At 42.6% G+C, this 17,367-nt stretch overlaps 1 protein-coding gene across 1 annotated transcript in view; it reads right to left on the bottom strand.

The window, feature by feature from the left end:
• PTPRQ (protein tyrosine phosphatase receptor type Q) overlaps positions 1-17,367 on the bottom strand; it is a 1,452,710-nt gene that overhangs the window by 1,141,405 nt on the left and 293,938 nt on the right. The window contains exon 16 of the mRNA XM_086919596.1: positions 10,029-10,126. Coding sequence (XP_086775722.1) covers positions 10,029-10,126 — 98 coding nt within the window. The remainder of the gene's footprint in view (positions 1-10,028; positions 10,127-17,367) is intronic.

The raw sequence follows: 17,367 nt of genomic DNA, 5'->3' as shown, positions 1-17,367 counted from the left end.
TTCTGCTTGTACGTAATGAGGAATGCAACATATACAGAATCCCACACTTCTCAGTACCAGATGAAAGCACTGAGATTGGCTTGCCTGTGTGATACCTATGTTGTCAGAGCTGACTCTGTGGAAATATCAGCTCCGACAACATAGGTATTCCACAGGCAAGCCAGTGTCAATGCCTTCATCAAAAGTAATATGCCATGTCTTTGTTGCAGGTGATGTCTGGTGTGCTCCCTCTCTCCCCATCTCTCTACCCCCTACAGAAGTCCAATCACAAACACAAAAACAGAGCACAAACATAACCATGAGCCATAATTGAACTCGCTTTTGTGATATTTAAGTTGTGATTCAGATGTCTTGCCTGTAAGAAAGTGGGCTATCAATTGATAAGGATCGGAGTCCTTCACAAGTATTGTGTTTGCAATATTAGGTTTTCCCCATTAAAGTACATGACTCTCTCAGGTTAGCAAATGAAAGCAGTGCAAGGCCTACTCATGGGAGGTGGTCTAGACTGGGGCCCTAGTTCACTAGTAAGAAACAATCAACACCCAATAAATCATTGTCCAGTCAGTGTTTTTTATAAAAAGGAATGTTACGCCCAGACTAGTCAATACAATGCACTAATTTACAAAGATGTGCCTGTTGCCAGAGGGAAATACTTATTGTGACATCTTCCTAATACTTTGCACCCCTAGTACGCCCTGAACCCTAAGATAACAATACACCAAATTACACCAGACACAAAAGATTGGGGAATAGAAATATAATGGCAGGCCTTCTGACTTTGCCAGGGTGCCACCCTCATTAATAAAAGCAAAATTATGTCATAGAAAATTAATGCAAAATCATTAAAATCAATATGGATATTGTCATCTCACAATTACATTCATTTAGGACTGCTGTGGACCCACTGTTAACCTTGTGATTATCAATAAAGCAGTTCAGAACATTTCAATGACTTTCAATCAACTACATAGTGATTCACTCTTAACCTTGTGGCTATCAATGACACATTTTCATGATCTTAATTTAACCATATAACATTTAATTATACATTTTGTCATTGTTAATAAAGCAGTGTTAATGGAATTCAATATGTGCAAAAGTCCTTCTTCTACCTGTAACAAACTGCTACTGCAGCTTTAGGACCAACCAACTGGGGTCCCTGCACTCCAGAGACCATGTGCAAAAGCAAAAGCTCTTGGAGTGCATGGAACTGCATGGAACCTCTCACAGGGTCATAAATATAAACCCCTGGAAGACTTAGGGCAACTTCCACCAATCGTTCTGGAGGGCGGCTGCTGCACTTCCTGCATCCCCCAAAAGCCATCTGAAACTGTTAGTGGTTTCCCTATCCATTCTTGGAACACCCCAAATGAGCATTATGCTAATTTTTACCCCTCATGGGGGCTTTTAGGGAAGTCCAGTGCAGGGTGGTGAGAATATTGATGAACAGCTTTGGTGTTCCAAGAAATGTCTTGGTTTATAAGTTGGAGCCTGGCCTCTCACTGTAATTCTTCATTTTATGCTGACACTGTTCTGTGGTGGTGCAGGAGTTGGCATCCAAATTCTCATGCCCATGGTCCATATAGGAAGAAAGCTGAAAACTGGCCTGACCTGCTCCCCTCAGACACGAGCATGGGGTGGGAAACGCTCTCAGGCAGGTCTCCCTTTGGTCCCCAGCAACAACAGCTGCCCCCCAGGGACCAGCTAAAGCAAGGAGCACAGCTGCACTCCAAGAATGGCTCGCCTTGGCCTCTTGTCTTGAGCTGGTCTGTCAGGGCCAGTAGGATGGAGTCTCTGTGGCCCAGTATCTATTCAGGAGAGAGGACTCCACAGCGGCCCATTCCATTTCCTAATACTCGCATAGATCCCCAGAACACTGGTCCTCCCCTGGAGTATTGTAGGAAATAGCAAAAAAGAACTGTGCACTCCGTCCCTACCTAATCCTCCCAAGGACCAAACTTCTTAGGCTGTCTGCTCTGCTCCATTGTGCCAATTTGCTCACTCATGGTGACCAACTCTAGCTAACAGGAGTATTTTCTTCAAACCTCCGGACTCTAGATTTTTCTTTTCTTCATGGAGCTTGGTTTCACTGCTCCTGATGCTGCTCCTTTTCTCTGCCTGGACACCTGGCACCAGCCTTCAACAGGGGCAGCTCCTCTGCTATCACGGAAGAGTGTTGCCCCACTGCTTTCTCGCAGTGCGAGAAGCCAAAATTGGTAATAACTTTTAGTTATTACCATTTTATGTTTGTTTTGAGGGTGTGCGGGTGGGTGAGTGGGCATTACAGCTCTGCTCTCCAAGCAAAGACTGTTTGGACGGCCCTCTCAGGCCGCCCAAACCAGTCATGCACACTTTGCCCTTCTCCATGCAGGCTGAAATACAGCCTGCATGGGGAACATGTCCCTGGCTGAGCACCGTGTCACGGTGCTCCAGACCAATCACAACACTGCATTGTAGCATTGTGTTTGGCTTAGGGGCCGGAGCCTGGCTGCCTGCTTCCTGTTCCTGTCGAAGGCAGGAAAGAGGAGCAGAGAAGACGCGGGACCCAGCAGAAAGGTATATTTAATTTTTTTTAATGACTCCTCCTCGCCGCGTGACCACAGCATACCGCTCCTGCGCACATGACTCATGTCAGCCATGCCAGCAGCTACTGGCCTTCAATGAGGGCTTCCTTTGAATACTCACTGCAGCCCACCAGCAGAATGCCCTCTCTATCGCACTTCCCAGGCCCCATGGCTCGGCCCTCCTGCAGGGCACCTGTGTCAGCAGTTGAGTCAGTGGATCCCTACTAATGGAGGTCACTCATCTGCAGGAGCAGTCCACAAAACACCCTTCGGAACTCTCCATAGCTCACCTAAGAAAGTCCATCCCTCTAATGTCCCTCAGAATATTTAAGGCCTAGCACCACTGGCCCTGAAGAAACCCTCCTAGTCCCTGGGTGCCAGCTGGAGTCCAAACGTCTTTAAGTCCATCACTTTAGAAAAGTCAGGTGGCTGCTCCTTCCAGCTGGACATTCCTCTGTTGAATTCATTCCCAGGTACAGAAAGTTCACAACAGACTCCTTCCTTGTTCAGGGGATTTAAGCTGCCGGATACCTGCCTTCTACACCATCATACTAGAGACCCTGCAGTGACTGACTCCAGATGTCTGGCTGTCCTCCTTGCTTTTTGTGGGAGTAAGCCTTATCAGGCCAGGCCCAGTGTGAAAGGTAATTAGTACATGCAGATTCCCTCCCCACCCTTTCATTTCCAAGGAACAAGCCTAAGCACTGCAAATGGCTCTATTTTGTGAGGTGGCTTTAATCCTACCGCACTCCAGTGAGTACTTGAATCACAACACTGCTCACTCCAACACCCCAGTGAGTACTTGATGCTTCTTCTTGATGATCCAGGCCACATTGTTCACTGTAGCAGATGCCAAGTTCTATCTTCGGCACAAAATGCTGACAACATTGATTGTTCACAAGGTGCTCCAGAGCACCTCCAGTGTCACTTAATCTTGTGGACTGGCTCTGACCCAGCATCACACTTGGCAGTGTTGCAGTCACACAGTCCACTTGTGGGAGACATGGGCCACCAGCAGGTGCTTATCCCAGCTTCAGTCAGGCCTACCACACAAGCAGTCCACTGCATCCAGCTATTGATGACCCCCTCTGCACGAGGTCAAGAAGAGAGACAAGAATCTGTGCCCCTTGAAAGGGTTTCTTTCTCTAACAACAGATACTGTGGGTCTCACCCTGTCGCCTCTGCCATTTTTCAAATGGCAGCTGCAGTCAGAGTCATTTACAGCCCCATGTATCAGAAAGGACCCTGGCACTTCTATATAAAGAATGTCTCCTCTTTCCTCACTAGAGCATCGGCTGCTCATCTATCCTGTCTAGGAGATGCCAACATATATGCGGTCTGGAGTAAGAAGCTTTGCCTCGATCTTGTACTCTGGTCCAATCTGTGAGCATCCAAATTTGAACCTGCAGACCTCTTTCGCCCGTGCATGGGGCACTACTAACTCTAGCACACACGCACATACACATGCATGAAATGAGGTTCATTATGAGCAGCGGAATTCTATATAAATGGACCTGTAAGCCTGCCTTCAAATCACACTGGTAAAAGCCTGTCACTGTAATTCTCCAACCATGGCACACTGCTATGGTTGCGGTCCACACGTAAAACCCACGGCTAGAGACAGTAGTCCACTGTCGCTATGAGGATGCACTTCGTGGGTGCCTCCCGATTGAGGATCAGGTCCAGATCATTATCAAAAGACCAGGACAGGGTCAAATCATGCACACAGGTTTAGAGTGTGGCATGACCAACAACATTTTAAATACAGGATCACGGGTATGCAGTTCAGGCACACTGAGCAAGGGACACATCCGTACATCATGCATATGGCATTCCTGTTCTAACAGTAGTATTTCTTGGCATACCTCATATATCATCCTCTGATCTTATAAGTCACCTTCAGATTGTGCAAATTGCAGCTGACATCATCTGTTATTTAATTTACTTTGGCGCACTTCAGGTAAATCTAAGTTGGACTTCAGCCACAGGCAACCATCAAATAAACAGATCATGTTTAAAACCCTTTGCAGCGTACACAATGAATTTAGAGGCACTTGTCCTGGATATCTCTGCTCTTGACTACAGTCTTACGTGCCCTCTTACATGCTTCATTCCTTTTCTCTGGCACTCTTGGTATTGCCCATGTGCCACTGTAATGGCTTTTCCTGGTTCATGCTCCTATTTTCAGTACATAAGCAATAAAAGAATATGCTCATGTGAAGGAAGATTGAGTGGTGAGCTGGTGAGAATGTATGGTAGCACATTAAAGCTGGATCTATTAGCACTACCAATGCTTGTTTGGCCTCTATGTTTAATCTACCTTACACATGCCTGCTATTCAATACATAATTGCACAGATCGGACGACAATAATCTCATTCTGGGTTATGCTCGAGACTGCAGCGGCCCGAGGCATCATTGAAGGGAGACAGCAAGAGTTCTCACCTGAATGCTGCTGGACACCAGCCCCGTTGGCGGGCCAACTAGGTCTCTGCCACTACAGTGCGAGGTTGTTCCTACATTGTATTGTATTGTAATTGCATTTATATAGCGCTCACTACCCCTGACGAGGCGTTGAAGCTCTTTTCGGCGGGTAGCATGCTACTCCGGGACCCATAGAGGAATAGTGTTGAATTAGCATAGTGAAACATGCAAGTACTTTTTAAGTGGTGGATAGGTTAGTCAGTTATTTGGATTTGGAATGATAGCAGAAGGATAGAGGAGGACAAAGGTTTGTATTAATTTATCACTTGTTGACGCATTCAGGAAGCCTATAAAGGATTAGTGGTGAATTAATATGGTGAAATATGAGGTAATTTCAGTGGTGGATATTAGTCTGTTACTTGGAGTGAGAAGGATAGCGGAGGGATAAAAGGGGAAGAAAGATTTGCATTCATATAGCACTTGTTACCCCTGATGGGTGTTGAAGCGCTTTTCTGGCGAGTAGCATGCCACTCCGGAACCCATAAAGGATTAGTGTTAAAAAGTAGTATAGTATAAATATGAAGTAATTTGAGTATATATGTTATTCAGTTATTTGGGCAGTGTATTAGTATAGTTGAATATGGAATTTGAGAAGTGGACATGTTAGTCTGCTAATTTTGATTGAAAAGGATAGTGGAGGTATAAAAGAGTGAAGGATTTTTAAAAAATGTTTTAGGTCTTCGCAGTAGGAAGATTTTTTGGATGAGTAAAAAGGAGTTTTGGAGGGGAGGAGTCAGAGAGGAGAGTTTAGAAAGGTTTGTCTTAGGGAATAAGTGTAGTAAAAGGGTTTCAGATGATGCAAGGTGTTATGTTATCCAGGTTTGGTTGTCCTCAAGGAGTTTGGTTATAAATTCAGCATACCTCGGAGAGGTTAATGTTAGATTATGCTGGGAATCATTAGTGGAAATTACTATAAGATATTAAAGGTAACGAGTTTGGACAACAGTGGTTGCATATAGAAGTTGAAAATGGTAGTAGAGAGAAGAGAGCGCTGTAAAACCGTTTGTTGTATCATCATTGAGAAACAGGAGAAGTTGGCCATTTTATTATGCTTTTATTAATGTTTTCTAAATATGATGAAAAGCTGAGTCCAGCACTTTGCCTTCTCATTCTCTCTTTAAGAATTTTCAGGAGTGTGGCATGGTTCACATTTTTGAACGCGGCTGATAATTCAAGGAGGTTACAGAGGCAGGAGTCCCCTTAGCTGGGATTCAGATAGGGTCATAAAATATGTTTAAATTGCCCTCCCCATGCTGCATTCAGGGCTAAAGCCTGACTAGAGCTAGAATAGTAGATTGTTTTCCTCTATGTAATGTTAGAGCTGGTACTCTATGTACCTCTCTATGACTTCGGCCAAGAAGGGAAGATTTGAGACTGCAAACGGTATTCAGATCAGCAGGGTACAACTAGTAATTTTTTTACATTGAGGGTGGGACTTGAATAGTTGTAGGTATTCCATGATAAGTACGTAAGACAGTGAGGTATTGATCAAATTGATTCAGTGGTGTTAACAGAGGCGCTTAGAGCCATATGTACTAAAAACAGGAAGCAAAATATTTGTAGCAATTTGTGACCAGTTTGGTATTTTGTGAACCCGCCTATGTACTGATAGGTAGGTTTGAAATATTAATGAGGTCAGTGGCAAAGTGCAGCGCACTGCCATTCACTGCCATCGAAGTGATGTTGACCTGCAGGCGTGAGCAGACCTCCATTTTTGTGATTGCTTTTAAATAAAGCAATCCTTTTTTTCAGAATGCATCATTTTTTCCTTAAAGGAAAATGAGATGCTGTTAGAAATGTCACCCAAACATGTTGCCTTCACCCACCTATTTTTTTATTAATTTCTGATAGCCTTAGGCTCTTTACCACTGCTAACTAGTGCTAAAGTGCTTGTGCTCTCACTCTAAAGCATGGTAAAATTGGCTTACACCTAATTGCATATTTAATTTACTTATAGGCCCCTAGAATAATCGTATGCCATATACCCAGGGCCTATAAATTAAATGCTACTAGTGGGCCTGCAGCACTTATTGTGTCAACCACTTAATTAGCCCCTTAAAACATGGCATGACCCAAGTCTGCCATTGCAGCCTGAATGCGGTTTTATACTGCCAATTCAGCATTGCAAAATAACTACCTTGCCAAGCCTTAAACTCTTGTTTTATTGCATATAAATCACCCCTAGGGTATGCCAGAGGTAACCCATAGTCCAGGGTACATTGTAATTAAAAGGTTGGACATGTACCATAACGTTTTACAGGTCCTGGTAGTGAAAAACTCCTGTGAAGCCTATCTCTCCTATAGGATAACACTGGTTTGCTTATTACAATTATTAAGTACCAACTTTTGATTAGAAGCAGAAAGGTAATTCATGGTTGGTGTCTAAGAAATAGCAATTTAAAATTATCTTTAATGGTAAAGTAGGTTTTTGGTTACCATTTTCAAAATGCCACTTTTAGAAAGTGCTAAAAGAACAATAAATGGAAGGAATGCTGAACAGTACAGAGATCTGGGCAGAAATCCATTGTTTTTTTGCTCACCACGCCACCCCAGTTTGGACCTAGCCATAAGCAAATCAGTCTTGACCCTGCCGCCAATGGGAAAAGTCCAACCCGAACTGCCAAGACAGGTCATCCCTGGACCAGAAACAAGAATCCCTGGTCCGGTTTCGGGGTATCACCCCTCATCAGCCAGGATAGTTTGAATCCAGTGGCATGGCAAGCATTGGACCCACGTCTGGGTATGCATGTCCCTCTTGGGGTGACTAATGCAAAAAGAACAATTGATGGACTGAATGCTGAAAAATGTTAAACAGTCACTCCCAGTACAAAGGGCTGGGCCTAAAGCCATTGTTTGATTGCTCACCCCACCACCCCACTTTAGACCTAGCCATATACAAATCAGTCTTGACCCTGCTCCCCAAGGGAACAGTCCAGCATAAACTTTCATGTCAGGTCCTCTACGGACCGGAAACAAGCATCCTAGGGCCAGCTTCAGGTATGACCCTTCATCAGCCAAGATAACTTGAATCCAGTGGCATGGCAAGCATGGGACCCACCTCTGGGCATCCCCTTCACACTTGGGGTGACACATGCAAAAAGAATACCCAAAAAAAGGTCCCATGTTGCCTGTTTGTGGTCCAGGGAAGACTTGGCTTGGAAGTTTTGTCTGGACTGATCCAATGAGGAGCAGGGTCAAGGCTGAATTGCATATGGCTGAGTTCAAACTAGACTGACATGGTGAGAAAAAAACACTGGAATTAGGCCCAGATCTCTGTACTGGTAGAATATTTGACAATGTTCAGCATTCTGTCCATCATCATTTTGTGTTGCTACAGTCACCCTAAGTGGGAAGGGTATGCCCACACGTGGGTTCCATTCTCACTATGCAATTGGATTCAAGCTAGCCTGGCTGATATGGAATGATGACTTGAACCTGGTCCCAGGAAGCTTGCTTCCAGTCCAGGGAGGACCTGGTCTGGCAGTTTGCCTGGACTGTTCCCATGGGGAGTTGGATCAAGACTGATTTGCGTATGGCTGGGTCCAAACTTGAATGGCATGGAGAGAAAGAAAAGCGATGGATTTAGCTCAGGATCTCAGTACTGGGGATGCATGTTTGACAATGTTCAGCATTCAGTCCATCATCTTTTTGTGTTGTTTTAGAACATTTGCATTTTTCTGCCCTAGCTACTTGTGCCTGCACCCAGTTCCTGGGTCACATAACTGGGTGTTGTTGGCAGTTAGACCTTGTTTATTCCTCCCAGAAAGTCACACAATAGAGAGATTAGGTTTGCCTGGATGGGTCATCACTGGCAGGATGGGGGTGGAGCTAGGCACTGCCCCACTTTCAAGTCAATAGGCTGTGCCCTGCCTTCATACAAAGGACTTCATACTACCTCATTGTTCATGAACTCATGCTGGAGCCAGCGTAGGGAAGGTAGGAAACTCTCAGCACTTAAAAGGGAATTCCCTACAAACTTCTACTTCAAAGATAGTACCCAGTATAAAAATAGGACTCCAGACCCAATCTTCAGTTCATTTTCTGGACCTGTTAAAGGGCTCTTAGAGGACTGCTTGCTACTGGGGCATGCTGTGTACTTAGAGGACTGATTTGCTAAGCCTGGAAGGACTGCTCTGCATCCTGAAGCCTGCATTGAGGCCTAGGAGTCCTGCCCTGCTGCTTCAGGCCTGTTCAACCTCTTGAACCCAGGACTACCAGAGTTACTCAGAGAGCTAGTTGTCTGGACTCCAGATTGGAGCTACCAATACCAATATCTTCAATTCTAGAAATGGTCTAAATTAAATCTTTAATTTTTGAACCTTGTGTTTTTACACTTTCTTGCTCTGACTTTCTTGAAGCACATTGTGCTAAGTATTTCTCCCCTACTTTTGGGGCATCCTGTTCCTACTCTTGGGCTAAACTGACAATCTCTGGCTAATGTTTAATAGCCTTATTGGCTTAAAGTGTTGCTTGTACACTCTTGTTGAATATAATGGCTTGAACATTTTATCATGAACTGAGAACCCCACGAGGTCGAATAAAGAGAAAAGGCTACTTGAGGATTGGATATCAGATTACCATACCTGGTCTAGTAGGTGCGCAGGTGCGCTGTGCCTTGAATTTGTTTTCACATCGACTGATACTGCATAACACACTTCATGCACCACTGACTGTAAATTGCTGTTTAACTGTAATGCATTGCTATGGTCTTGCCCCCTTCCCACCTTCTTTCTGCAACAAGGTAATTGTTCTACTGTGTAAACGTTTCTGTTTTTTATAGAGCAAATGACGTCCACGAGGCGAAGTTTAAACTTTAAAAACAAGAGGCCTGATTTTGCAGTGACTACTGAAGTACTTCTAGCTTATTAGTTAGTAAACCATAAGTCTGCTGCAAGTAAGGACTAACATAGTAGTACAATAAGAGAAAGACACACTTGCTCAAATTGTTGCCTTTTATATTGTAAAAACAAAACCCACTCACCTGAAATGCTTTGTAGCCCCCGGGTGGCAGTTTCCAGGACAGATACAATGTACTTTCTTCTTGCCCAAACACTTGCAGATCCGAGGGAGGTTCAGGACCTGATGGGGTCATTTATTAAATGTAACTTTTATCTTTCTTAATTTATACCTTATACAAGGTTACACAATGGAAAATGAAGCACGCAAGAGAATTTCTTAAAGGCAATGACAATACCGGAGAAAAGCATGCAAACATAAGTTGGCAAATTCACTAAAATCACTGAAAATCTCTCTGTACAAATTAGATTTCATGGTGTACAGTGTACAAAGTCCTATATCTGAAAAAGGACTTGCACTTTTAGAGATAGAATGCAGTGGTTGGAGTGTGCTGATTATTCTACTTCAGATTTACAGGCTGATTTAGAATTTGCACTAATGACAAATTTGTGAGAAAACAATAATTCCACACATGTAAATATAAATATTGGAGGTACCCATAAGAACACAAAACAATATTATATGTTATTTAAATAAAATTATGCATCCAATTGATTGTCTTCATATAGTTCTTAACCAATTTTCAAAACAAAATGCTGCATTTCGAAGTAGGCTTCCAGTGCAAATAATCTAATGTCCAAAACAACAAATGCATGTTTTAATGCTAAGAGCTACTTTTTTCATGTCAATGTTGCTGCTAGAAGCCATGTAAAATTGTGGTAATCACCCAAAACTTAAACGTAGTTACTAAATGGTACTTTTTAAAAAAAAAAAGATTCGCAGGAATTTATTGTTGTATGATATTGGGAAAGGCAAAGGGCTCTTTGTCATCTGCTATTTTTCTTTTTCTCCTGTCATAATTTCCAGGTATGTCTGATAGATTCTAATGATAATGCACTCCACTGCCCAGGACGGTGGACTGCTGAACTAAAGAGGAATATGCATAACTCAATACTGAAGGAAAAGGGGAATGGGATTGAGAGTGAGAAAAAAGAGAGAGAGAAACAAATGGCCCAGGTATGTTGCACAGAAATTGCTCCAGTGGCGTGGGTGTTAAATGTCATACGTTGCCCACCACCTACATATATCACAAATGCATATGGCTGCCAAGAGAACCACTGTGTTCTGGTGGGGCTTTGGATTAAAATCACTGCAGTGACTCATAGAAAGGAAATGTACCCCATGCCATGTATTACAACCTATTTTCATACATTAGCAAGTTATCAACTGACATATGCCTTGTGATTTGACTGCACTGGATGTTCAATATGTAAAAGGTGGCACACTACATATTGAAAATGTTGTGCCTTACAGTGGCTAATTATACAAAAATGTTTTTCATTGTTTAGGTCTTACTACATTTCCCATGAAAACGCCTTGGTATAAGTAAACCCTCCATTTATACTTTTATCTGGGACAAAACTAGTAAAATTATTCAAAGTGGTTTTACACTTAGCTTTAAAAATGTAATTTCATGATGAAAATGGATTTTTGATATGTTTAGTGGAAAGGAACTTATAAAAATGTGCATTTTGCTGCGAGATCCAAAACTGCCTTAGAAACAGTTTTGCCACTCATTTCATGTCTAGAGGTTTAATACATATTTCCTGCTCTCTAGGTGACAATAGCTTGACTTCCGAGTCAAGGAATGCAAGGGTGCTGTCAACAACTGACCATTTATGAGGGATAAACCATCTGGAAGAGGGACATAAACAGTAGGCAGAGCACAGGACACCCCTTCACAATACCTCTATTAACTTGGTAGGTGTTGAAAGGGTCTAGCAGTATCTGTCCCAACTGATTTACAGGGCCATCCCATCCTAGACGTTGTGTCTTTAATGCTACAGGTGGAACTGTTCTTTGCTGTGACAAAGTAAGGAGACATTGGATCTTGTTAAACCGCCTCCTCAATTAGATAGAGTCTCTTCTGATCGGAGAAGAGGTTAGCTATTTTGGATTTAGGATTTCTGGGAATGTTGTAGCAGCAAGCAGATAGGACTGAGTGGGAGAAAGTCACCAATCATTGACTGGTGCACAGTATAAGACTGCCGCCTCTCCACTACCTCATTAAAAATTTCTTGGACCTGTGAAAATAACACGTAAATAGAGTGGGTAGAACTTGCGGAGTTTCACTCTACAGAATTCCGAATTGTTACAGAAAAACTCACAGAGTTCCACCAATGGGTGGAAATATGCATGTTGCACTGCAATTTAGCACCAGTAGCATGAGCAGTGCTGAACAATAGGCCAGAACAGCACCATGCGGTGAGCAAGAGCATGCAGCCATTCAAGTTGATTTTGCTTCCTCTTGAGTAGAAAATATATTCGAGCAGCAGCAAATCTACTTGAGAAACAGCCCTCTGAATGCGACAGCTCCTGTAAAAGTGGTTTTAGGGGACGCCAAATCTCACTTGCATTTCTGGTGCCACGCAGGAAAAAACTCAGCCATGCAGCGATTGGTGGAAACTTGTCAGAACTCTGGGTTACATGAGTAATGCGGAGTCGCCAAACTCCGCCAATTATGAGGGCGGAATGAAACATTTCACCCACCCCTGCATGTAAACAAAGAAGCTCATGCTGGAAGGAAAAAACTGAAGGACTCTTCACTGTACACAGGGTTGGAACTTCGTTCCAAGGGACAAGAGGTTGGTTGCCTGCTCAAGGTACACAAACAGCAGACGTGCTAATGACTTCAAGAGGACCCAGCTGGCCACTGAGGACTAGTGATCAACTTTAGATCTAAAACAAAGGAGACCATGCTGGATCTAGAGGGTTGAGAGGACCCTTCATGTGCGAAGGGGATATGGAGGGATACGTCCTCCCAAATAAATCAATTTAACCAACAAGTAACCCACCAAAGGTCAAGGGTGTCGTTCTTTCCAATGCAGGGGACACATGATAGAGGGGTGTGTCACCCCAAGTAGGTATTCTAGCTCTTCGTGACTAGTGCTGAGAAGGGAAACATTCCTTTTTATATAACACCCTCACACATACTAGTAGTGTCATGCTTCATCATTGGGTTCACCCTGACTCCAAAAAGTCTGTGTGGGCTCAACAGTATTTCAGTGAGCACTTATTAGAAGGTTGACCTGGGGGCTTAACTAGAGATTAGAAATCCCTCACCTTCATCTAGGTATCCCTTTATTCGTGGAGATGGTGGGGAGAGTAAAAACAACAGCTTACGGGTAGTGTTGACTTTTATGGTCCTATCACCCTATATCAAACCAACATGTCTCAGCCCTACTCTAATGCCTTAGAAGGTCTAGGGCTTTCATCAGGGTAACAGATCAGTACCTCCCTGGATAATAGGTCAAATTAGCAGATGGCCGAGTAGTGCCAAAAAAGTTTACAGGGGCAGTGATAATATTTGCCCATACGTAGTCTTTGAGAATACCTCAGGAGTGGGGGTGAGGCACCCTATAGTCACACTTTCCTCAAGGAATTGCCCTCCATGTCTCTCTGCTTTCAGACTAGGACCTATGACAGCCCAAGCAGGAGAGGGTCCTAGTGTCGTGTTACCTGCCCAGAGAACATGAAGAGAATTTCCTAGTACAGAGACTTCTTAATTGTAGAGATACGAGGGCCAAGTTGTTTTTATGTCACCATTCTAAGAAGATTTCATTTAAACAGAAGGCTCTTCATTATTGAATCAGGAAGCTGGAAGAAGTAAGGTAGTGTCAGAAGGAGGCAAAAGAATAGATACAATATTTTCTGAAATGTAGATAACAAAAAGTGCCTAGATCTTTGTTAGCCTGATTTTGCGCACGTTATTTTTATGAACCTATAGGGCTCTGCAGGTTCCATACCTCTTTACAACATGTACATACAGTCTGACTCTGAGAATATTGAGAAGCATCATCCAATAATCTCAGAGTCAGAAAGCATCATCCAATAATCTCAGAGTCAGACTACATTACATCTTCAAACGTATACTGACAACACTTAGATGGCGGTGAAGGCTGACAGACCATAAATAAGTACTTTCTAAACATCTAGGTCTGCATAAGGCATAATATTCTGGTGCCTAAAGAGGCAAGGACATAGATCATGGCAGAGAACTCAGTATCTCTGGCTCAATGTCTATTTAAATGGACCCCATCTTTTGGATGAAGCCCTGAAATATAATGTAATATCAAGAACCTACAATTCTGGTTCAGTCAAGGCCTATCAATGAAAAGGCTACCCTCAGAATCCATAAAAACTTGCAGTTATCATTCTCATCCTGCAAAAGCTATTATTTACAACCCAATAAAGGTAATCTGGCAACTAGACAATTACTTTGAATTCACGTTGGTATTCTACTTGGCCAATTTTAAACCCAAATCCATGGAATAACATCTCCCCATAGCTGGCCATCTACAATGGAGCACACAAAAGGAGATGCAATATGTTTAACCTTTAGGTATCTCTTAGGGGAGCATCCAAGCCCATTGTTCTTTTGCACACCATGCCACCTTAGTTTGGGCCCTGCCATATGCAAATCAGCCTTGACCCCGTTCCAATATGAACAGTCCACCTGAACTGCCATGCCAGATCCTCCCTGCAACACAAGCTTCCCAAGAACAGGTTCATGTTAACTGGGGCTCTTCAGTCAGGTGTAGCATGATTTCAGTGGCCCAGAGAGAACAGAGCCCAGGTCTGAGCATACATGCGCTGCAAAAACATTGATGGAAGGATTTTATTAAGTCTAACCACTCACTGCCAGTAACTCAGGTTAGCTTTCCAGTCCATCATTCTTTTGCCCACTGTGCCGCCTCATTTGGACCCAGCCGTATGCAATGTCATCTGTCAAATACACAAATATCTTGATGATACTTGGTCAGTTTTAAAACCAATGCCTAGAGATAACATAACACCAGAGCTTGCCCATCTACCATGAAACACATAAAAGGTGATGGGAGAATGCTTGCAAGGAGTCTAACTATTGGCTCAGGGTAGCAATCCAGACTATCTTTCTCTTGCATTGATCTTTAGCATAGTTCTATCGCTTGGCAGGAGTAAAACCTTGCTTGCCCAACTTTTATGAGCTCAAACATTTAAATGTTTTCAATGTCCCGAAATTTTTTAGAGATTTACCATGGCTTCATTCTCATCAGTCCCATTTTCTAAGTTAAGTCTGGAGTGTAAACTAAATTATCAGAGGGTAGCAAAATATGCTTGATTATCTCAAAGATTGATGGTTGTGTCTATGACCTTAAGTATGTTTCAGTGTGTATGGTATTACTATAGCGTGAACAAAGCCAAAAGGCAGCGAAGTGCTTTATATGCTCAGATACAAGAATAATGTCAGTGAATAATAGGAGAGGAAGTTGGGTTGTGGAAGTTGACCTTAGCAGTATCATCTTAGTGGTATAATAGCAGTTAACACAGTAGCAGCAATAGCACGTCTAGTTGCCCGTCTGATTCATCCTTCTTAAAACCATTATCTCTTTATGCTTTTAGATCATCACTTTGTTTATTTTCCAGATTTCCCATGCTTTTGCATTCTTCACCGCAAATGGACCATGAACAGGATTCTGGGCCAAAGCCTTAGGCCGTCTGAAGGTAGGTAGGCAATTAAATCACAAAATAAAAGTCTGCAGAGTAAACAATCATCCTGCCTGACCTGAACTTACTCGCCATTTCAGGTGGGCAAAGTGGTCTCAGTAGTAAAATTCAGGTTGAGGTTCAAAAATTCCTGAGCTCCGAACTGATATTTCTTTTGTGCTGTAACTGCCTATTACAATACTCTATCCTTACACCTCAAGTACAAAGCAACCTACGCACTTCAGGAAGCTCTTAAAAGCTCCTCTTTTCTGCCTCCACCAATGATGATCTTTGGCATTGATGATACGCTCCCTAAAACCACTGTCTTTCTAATCATTATATGAAATGCTTTAATACAATCTGAAAATGTAGCAAAAGATGTGTACTTAAAGCCCACAAGCTAAGAAACTGGAACGGGGATCGGTGGAAAAAGGGCCCATTTAGTCCGGGTTATTTTTAAGCTTTCTCCTCCAACCTGTGAGAATAAATTCTGACCAAATATATCATGACTGCTTTGCAGCATTTCAAGAGGACTATAATGAAGTAGGTGTGCACACTACAGCTTCTAGAACACAATGCTTATGGTAGTCTACACTCTTGATTAATGATCAGCAGTCCAGACAGCCATCTTTTTGTGTCCCCCTGTCCCACAAGCATTTGAAACAACGTTGAAGTCAGAATATTGTTCACTGGAGATATATGGAAAAATTAGCTCAATTAATTCATCAATATTGATTCACCAAGTGAGCTCTTTTTCCATGGTACACAGTCAATAGTCTATTCAGGCTGCATCATATAGATGTAAGTAGGGCCCAAAAAGACTTTTTTCACATAATCAGCGAAGAACAAACACCCAAACTGATATTTCCTGAATGGTAAGTAAGGCCCAACAGCAAGATTCTCGTTGAAAAATCTGATCTGTCGATTAAGAGTAGAAAATAAAATGAAAATAAAATGAAACAAGTTCTATATATGAACAGTTGTTCTACAAACTTTGGAGAATCAATTTGATAAACAAAGCTTTGAAAGAGCAATCCAAAACGTGCTTTCTAAACCTAAATTGTTATATTTGAAACCGGAATGATAGTGTCAGAATGCAATACATCATGTTGCTCTCAGTAGGAAATACAAGGGTCATGTCACATATGAGTATTAAATTTAACGAGGATATCAAAAAAGTTTATGAGACCTCCATTGGAAACTTACCATTTACCTGTACACGGGAAATCTGTGATACAAGTTTCAAGGAGGAGCAAGCACAATCCACCTGGGCACATATTATAGATATGGCGCACAGTCCCTGTTTGGGCTACGGCACACCTTTAAATAGGTGTGCCCGGTGCAAACAGGTACAGTGTGCCGTATTACAATTATTGTGCTGCCCACAGGGCAACTGCCTACCTGTGATTGCCAAGGGGGGTAGTACATGCAGTGAAATACAGATCAGCTGCTTACAAGCTTCTCTGAGTTTCACAGTACAGGCACCAGCATCCTGCTCTTTAAAAAGGGGACGGAGATTCATCTGCAGGCGGATGCAGTGAGTGACTGCACTCACCTGCATGGGAGATTTTTTATCAGTTGTGTGGTCTTTGGTCTAAAGTTGCAGGGTTTAGGTCATATTTTGCTTATTTTATAAACTGTTGAGAATCAGGAAATATCAAAATATTTGATATTTTGATAATGTTTAATTCTTACACTGATATGTAAAATGGCTGGTTTCATAAGAATATTCCGAAAACGTACCATCACATTAACCCACAGACAGAGAATGGGTAAAACCTTTTGACAAATCCTCCTCCTCTTCTAGCCTGTCAGTATTGATAGTAAGTGAATTGGCA

The sequence above is a fragment of the Lissotriton vulgaris genome, chromosome 1_1, assembly GCF_964263255.1.
Source record: "Lissotriton vulgaris chromosome 1_1, aLisVul1.2, whole genome shotgun sequence".
Taxonomy (NCBI): domain Eukaryota; kingdom Metazoa; phylum Chordata; class Amphibia; order Caudata; family Salamandridae; genus Lissotriton; species Lissotriton vulgaris.
Note: the sequence above shows the minus strand (reverse complement) of the source record. Positions and strands in the feature narration are given on the sequence as shown.